General features: G+C 37.0%; 1 protein-coding gene across 1 annotated transcript in view; it reads right to left on the bottom strand.

Annotated features, from left to right (window-relative positions):
* Positions 1-4870: 4870 nt before the first annotated feature.
* The window catches only part of Nxph1 (neurexophilin 1), a 296218-nt gene continuing 293597 nt past the window's right edge, over positions 4871-7491 (bottom strand). The window contains exon 3 of the mRNA XM_021165241.2: positions 4871-6828. Coding sequence (XP_021020900.1) covers positions 6067-6828 — 762 coding nt within the window. The 3' untranslated portion in view covers positions 4871-6066. The remainder of the gene's footprint in view (positions 6829-7491) is intronic.

The raw sequence follows: 7491 nt of genomic DNA, 5'->3' as shown, positions 1-7491 counted from the left end.
TGATGGGTGGGGCAGGGGACCTGAGAAACAACAACAACAACAAAACAATTTCAAACTCAACTAGTGGGGAGGAAAACTGGGACAAAACAGGGTAATGGGAGGTGAGTATGATCAAACATATTCTATGCATGTATGAGGTTGTCACAAAAAAAAAAAACACAACGTATTTTAAAAGAATGAACTAGTATGCGAACCACCATAGTGTCCAAAATGCATTATCAGGGAGGAAATAGGGGTACAATGTTTGGAGGAATTGCCAGAGATGAAAACAGGGCACAGGGAATTTGTGGGAGGATGATAAATAGATTTATTCCTGTTATACAGTGCAATTGTGGTGTGTACATGCCCAGAAATATGCAACACTAGGTACTGTATGCGTCTATAATTTATTGGGTATCAAGTGTACCTCAATAAGCACACCCATTCTCCTATGGCTTATATCAAATGAAATATTGTACTTTTGGTAATATAAAGCCTGTTAATGATGAGTACATGATGTTCTGTTGATAAGTTTTATTCCCTTAACACTTGAAGAGAATGTGAAGTTGATGGTCAGGCTCAGCTAATGATGAAGAGAGTTCTCAGACTATTCTGGAAGAAAATGAATATGGTACTAGTAAAAAAAAAGGAAACTGGTAGGAAGTAATCTCCTCCACACTATGGTTCTTTTAAATAATTCTTGTTTTGAACAATAGTATAATATGTGGAAGTAGATTTAAAAATTTGCATGAGCGGAAGTTTACTTAGTTGTTAGAATACAAATAGTTAAACACAAAACGCAACCTCCAAAGCTTCTTTCATGTAGAAACTTCAGAAAGCAGAAAAATAAGCAGCTTTTGCTCTATTTCTTTGCATAATAAAATAGTGAAAAAAATAAAATTAAAACATAAGTTTAAGCAATCTTTTCAAAATCACCCATGCAATCAACTTTATGCAGAAAATAGCCTATGTTTTGTATGTGTGAAAGTACATCTGTGAAAAAACTCAATTCATAACCCAACAACATGAGGAGATTCTAACTGAACACATATAATAATTCCTTGAGTCATTTTCAGTGAAAAATAAAGTTACCATGTTGAAAGTTTCTTAAGCATACAGCAGACAGTTCCCTGAAATGAGACTCTGAGCAGGAACCTGAAGTAATTCAGAATTACATTACTGCTCTCCATATTGCTGATCTGCAAGCCTCATATTTATTAAGCTCGAAGACATCTCGCCAATGTCTCCGATCCAAAAATGATTTAGCAAATAGTAGTTTGGGAAACGACCTTGCCTGCTACGTTGGTGAATTGGCAGTGATAATCAGAGCTGACCTCTGCCTCAGCTGGGGCCAGGGTTGGCATTTGTATAGGAACTGTGTCTGAAGGTTCCTGAGTATGAAATCATAACCATCACTGAACAGATATCATGTGATATCAGTTCTCCTGAAACACTGTTAGCAATGCAAAAAATAAGTACAGAAATAAACTTAATGTGAAAGTTGGATTTCAGATAGGGTAAAGAATTAATTTTGACAATGACAGGTGTGTGTGTGTGTGTGTGTGTGTGTGTGTGTGTGTGTGTGTGTGTTTAAATGCAGTTACTTAGCAGTTGCTGCATGTTACCAAAGCTCTTGCTGTATTTCTTCAACAGTCACAATTGCAAGGATCAAGTCCAAACACTTGTTTGGTTAGACCAGAGGATCAGAGACTAGGAATGCTAGAGCTGTTATGTGAGGTTCTAACACAGAATCTTTAATAATAAAAAAGTGCCAGCCAGGTGGGAATAGAAATGGCTGTGGGGGCTGGGGTGTTGTGGGTGCATACATTTAATCCCTGCATGCAGGAGGCAGATTCAAGTGAATCTACTCATTCAAGGCCAGCCTGAACTATAGAGCAAATAAATCCAGGACAGCAAAGGCTACCCAGAGAAGAATGGAGGAGAGCCTAATCCAGGTTCAAACCTAGAATAGACCTAGACTTCCCCTAACAATAGCTGCTGCAGCCACCAAGGAAAGGCAGCTCAGCTTACTCTCCTAGTAGTGTAGCCACCTCCCTGTTACTTATCAATGATATGATGCATGTTCCTGCAAGGCAGAAATAAAAACATTAAAGATCATTTGGTCAAACTTAAGACATTTTCCCAGATGCATGGCACTCATTCTAGAATGTTTCTCTCAACATTGCTGAAAGGAAAACTCAAAACTAAAATTTTTTATTTGTAAGACTTGCATTTTTCCACCCTAGTTAAAAGAAACATAATTATATACTTTACTTCAACCATTTTTTAAATTGGATATAAAATTTGGAGAGCAGGTCCTAACATTTTCAGTGTTTCCCAGCAACCATTCTCTGACACACATGTGTCTAAAATCTCTTCAAAAGGATGACCCAGTAATCAGGTTTTAAGGATTGTGCTGAGGCTACACAGATGAATTCATGTTTTTAACACTTATAAACTAAGTAAATAGTGATCATATTTAGGTAAATCAGCTTCAAGTATTTTATAAGTGTCTAATGACTTTTATTTGATTTGAATAAAAATAACACTAAAAAAAGATTGACAGTTAATAAAGTGACTGCAGTTGACATGTCAGCTAGGTCATGGGAAGTTTATATCCATTTGTGTTTGCTTCTGGCTAAAATGTGGCATGCATAGTTGATGGTAAAGATGCAAATTCCTCTTCCAAAGGGCTGTTTATATTGGTTAAGCAGCTTTTCCATGCAAAGCAGTGGGAAAACAGAAAGAAAACAGCTTCTCAGGCTGCTCAGGATTTGTTTAAATCAATTGTGTTAAAAAAAAATATGGCTTACAATTCCTTGCTGAAGTGAAGACTCAGGCAACACTTTTACATTTAACCCATTTAACCAACCTCTCAAGTCCTTGCAGAATAACACTAGTCTTGCATTATTACCACTGTGTCTCCTTCTACCCAAACACAAAAGCTTCAATGATGGTCATGGAACCAAAAACTCAAAAGTTTTCATTTTTAATCATAAATGGATAAACCTGACAATACCTTTTTTTCATCATAGAGGCAAGAAACCAGGGTAATACATTTTTTCTTAATTTCAATTCTGTTGAAATATTGTTTTTTATTTTGTTTTGTCCTGTTTTGTTTTGCTGTGTTTCCTTTTTTAAAAAAACTAGATGATTGCCAAGCCCTTGCTTCCTTCAGATGCACTGCACTCCTGGAAGTTTACTTCTGTGTCTTTTCAAAAGTATAAGATAATTTTCAAAATCTGAGAGGTGTTTCTTTATCATTACATAAAGTTAATTTTTCACAAGACCAGTACATTTTTAGACATAATTAAAATTTAGTTCACTAGCTCACTGAAGTAGCAGGTTGCTCTAATAGAATTTTAGTATGAATATCTGAAATCTTCACATTGATGATCTTCCTCTACCTAGTTCCTGGCAACCACAGGAAGAAGACATTGGGTACAGATAAATTGTTAAACTTCTGTGTCACCATGAATTCTTGGTATAATATATGGTCAGTGTTGAAAATTTTGGAATTTGGAAGGATATTTATAGACCTGAGAAGAGTCTAAACGTTTAGATTTCTAAATAATTGAAATCAAAAGTTGCCTATATGTTTTCCTTGTGTTTTTCTAAAGAAATCTATAAAATGGCAGATAAATGAATCACAGTGTTAGGTATATTGTTTATGTTTGTAAAGATATATTAACAGTATTGGCAGTACAGAGTAAAAGGGTAGAGACCAAAGCAAATTTTTATCTTATTTTGAATTATGGATTGGAAAAAACCACTTCAGACCACATAAATGAAAGCTACATTCAATCAACAAATAACCCTAAAGAAAATGACTGCGTTCTCCCTTTATCTCTTTTGTTTACTTGGAAACAATTCCAAAGTGCTCATGATTTATAAGCACCAGGAAAGACTTATTTAGGGCAAGCATATCCAACAGCTGGACTGCATGAAGCTCTTCCTGCTCGTTCTGCCACAGATCTTCTAAGTTTCATGGACAGTTCATGCACATATTGATAGAGATGGCTACCTACACATGACAGATGGCTCTAAGGACACCTAGCATGGTACCCATTTGATTAACAGAAGAAGACGCCTTCGTGAGAGTGGTGATTGAGCTCTTCTTTTAGAAGTGTGTGGCTTTTATTGTCATCTTCCTGTTGTTTTCTCTGTGAGAAAGATGCCCAGCTTAAGCAGAATGCCAGAGGGTGACAGTGACTGAGTGCTCTTAATTTGACTTCTTCGGCTAACTTTTGAGACTCTTAATATTTCAACACCAAACCTGTGGTCTTAAAAAGGAGTGACCTTGAACGTTTCTTCAGCTGTTTATTTTTCTAGGATTGTGTACAACAACTGTAAAAATAAATCTTAGTGTCCATATACAATGCTACATACATAGTTGGATCTCCTCTGGTATAAGTAATGTGAGACTTGGAGATCTCCAATGCTGTCCCAATTTCTCCAGGAGAACAGTGTCATCACAACCACTCAGGGAAATTCACATCTTCAAGACAGCTCAGTTTTCATTTAAAGAGAAAACATAGCCTTCATTTCAATACTCCAATTAAATAAAGACTGTACAAGAGAGAAAATCTACTTATTATAATTAATTTAGGCAACAACAATATTTTCCCTATATTCACCGATTTTTTTTTTCTTCCTTGGTACTCTTGAATAGCTAACGTTGCAGTAAACCAAAAAATGCATGCAATGTTGTATGCCACAATTATTTCCCAGGCTTGATACTGAGACTCTTAAGTTGTTTTGACTAGGCAGCTAATAGCAATTTAGATAATTCTGCTCAAATTCAAAGACATGTGATGCAAATCCATGGCTGTATTCCAGCACATTCTTCTTGTCAGAACCATTTAAATCACCATGTTACACACAGTACGTATTGAAACTCAACTTTAAGTGTTTTATTTTTATGTACATTTCTTTTTTCCAGAAATAAAATATCTAAATACAGACAGTGTAATGTTGTATATGTATAGCTTTCAACAATACTTGAGCTGAATAGATGCTTTGTATATTAAATTTGTCTTTTTAATGGAGTTCACAGCTACGTTGATAAAATTGATTCCTTAGATCTTTTTTTCCTTTTTAACCAATAACAAGCAGAGAGACAAGTACAATTTAATATTAATAAGCAGCTCAAATAACACTTGGTTAAACTATATACAGTACAAACCATTCATACAAATGAAGACTAGGATATTGAGTTTGTTACAATATGTGTAGTAAAGATAAGACAGACACTTATAACTTACATGGTGTCTGCCCGGCATTTCCCTTCTTAAATAATGATCAGAACTTGTGTTGTTAAGCAGCCTTAGTTGGTATCAACATTGCAAAGTTCCGGTGATAGGCAAGAAAAGCTGTAATACCAGTGTCCGCCCACATGTAAATTCCAAATGTTTGCTGATCTTTACTGAGAACAAGCTCCTCCCTCCATAGAAAGAAAAGCCATCCTGTATCACCTTGAATGTGTCTACTGTATGCTGGGGGAAAGCTACTACACTGTGTTGTGTTCATAAAATAAAGAATACTGAGCTCTAAAGACACATTTTTTTCCATTTAACAAGCATATAACTCCTACAGTAGTATTCACCAGCACAGCTACTCCAAGCAGTAGGAATGCATGAGTGGGGATTATTGATTAGCATGGACTCAAGACCTTAAAAGAGATTTCTGTAACAGCATGTTAGACACATCCTCTGTCTAGTTAATTCTTTTTGTTTGATCATAGTTTGTCCTGAACCATCATGAGTCAGACAATGAAAGCTCTCTCACAGGGAACCATGATAGATGTGAGCTGAAATGTGCAAGAATGGATGCTCATGGGCCTCTATTCATGACAGCATGTCTTCAGATGAGACTCTGAGATCTATGGTGATTTACAACTATGCTGAGAGATGAAGCTGACTGTGCAGAAATTACATCAATTGTTTTCCACTAGCATGTGCGCACCAGTCAACAAGAGCAGCAGGGTAGACACATTCCAGGCAACAGATGTGACCTTCTTCCTTAAGGTGACAGCCCTGTCCTATGACCTTTAACTCCGCAGGCTTCAGTCTCAGGCCCTGTTCATCTTCATCCGGATGGAAAGTAAGGTGTGTCACTGTGATAGTTGTAGTCAGGGCATACCTTCTGTACTAGTTTATAGTCTGTACTATAAAAGGAAATGTAAATACAGATCACCTTGAAGGGCTTAGAGCAGAGCCAGGACACGTGACTTTGGGTCTGCTCCTGGTAACAGGTTTTTGAAGGGTCGTAGTTGCAGAGTGTGTTCTTGGTGGCCTTGTCAACCTTCTCATACTCAATGCGACAGTTGAAGGACTTGGAATCTTTAGCATCAATCACGGTTTGTTGTGCCAAATCGAATTCCACGATTTTTGTTGGGGGCACCAAGCTGACAGATACATTCCCTTGACCAGTGGAGTTATGCCTGAAATATACACTAAAGGTTCCATTGCCGTGATCTACAATTTTCCCAGTTATCAACAGGTTTAGCTTCACTGTTTTGATGTTGGAATGAAAATCACCCCATCCAAACATTTTCTTAAACTTGCCAGTTTTAACAATGGGCCGTCTTTTGGCCCTGGGCCGAGGCTCCTGAAGATCTGTGGAGTTCCTCAGCCAGTCCCAGAGGTCTTGCTCAGAATAAGGTTCTGGGGTGTCATAGCGCAGGTCCAAATCTGTGTCATTTTCTTTACCACGGAAAGTCTGTGAGAGGAGCCGACTGATAGACAAGTCTTTGCTGCTTTCTGTCCATATGTGCTTTAGTGTGGATTTGCTGCTCCCTGACTTCAGAAGTTCCGATTTCCCACCATTTGTTAGGTTGGCACACGTGACCTGAGAAAAGAATTTAAAACATGAGTGTTTATTTACATCGCCACATCTAAGAATAGGCAACACATGCATTCCAGCCCTTGCTGAGAGGCTTAGAATTAAATGATGACTTTTTTTTGTTATTGTTCTTAAAAGCACCTCCAGTATCCGGCCACTGTTTATTAGGCTGAGATAAAATACCACTTCTATTTTTACTCAACAGTGGGAAAGGGGAGGTGTGGGTGGCTAAAAATCACCAAGCCTGACCTGAAGATCCATATAAACATTACTAAAAGAGGAAAAGACTGCCTAGCATGAGTAAGCCAAATTGAATTCAAATATCAACTAAACTACAATAAATAATCTCTCAGCACCAAAACCCACCTTGGAAGTAAACTTTTATAATCGTTATGTTATTTTAGGCTTCAGAATCACCACAAACTCTAAAACTATATGATCCTTATAAATATGATAGCTGATACCCTATTTATCTTTAAATTTTTGATTGCTTATGTGAACATTATATTAGAAACAGTAGTTTTACAAAGAGAGTGTGGCATGTCTTAACTTATCAACACACAAACACACACACATACACACACACACATACATACACACACAGAGTCACACATCCTTATTATCACCATCATAAGCACCAGACATAACACATATGTTATTTTCTTTTAA

Source organism: Mus caroli, chromosome 6 (assembly GCF_900094665.2).
Source record: "Mus caroli chromosome 6, CAROLI_EIJ_v1.1, whole genome shotgun sequence".
Classification (NCBI taxonomy): Eukaryota; Metazoa; Chordata; class Mammalia; order Rodentia; family Muridae; genus Mus; species Mus caroli.
This window is presented reverse-complemented; position numbering and strand designations above follow the sequence as displayed.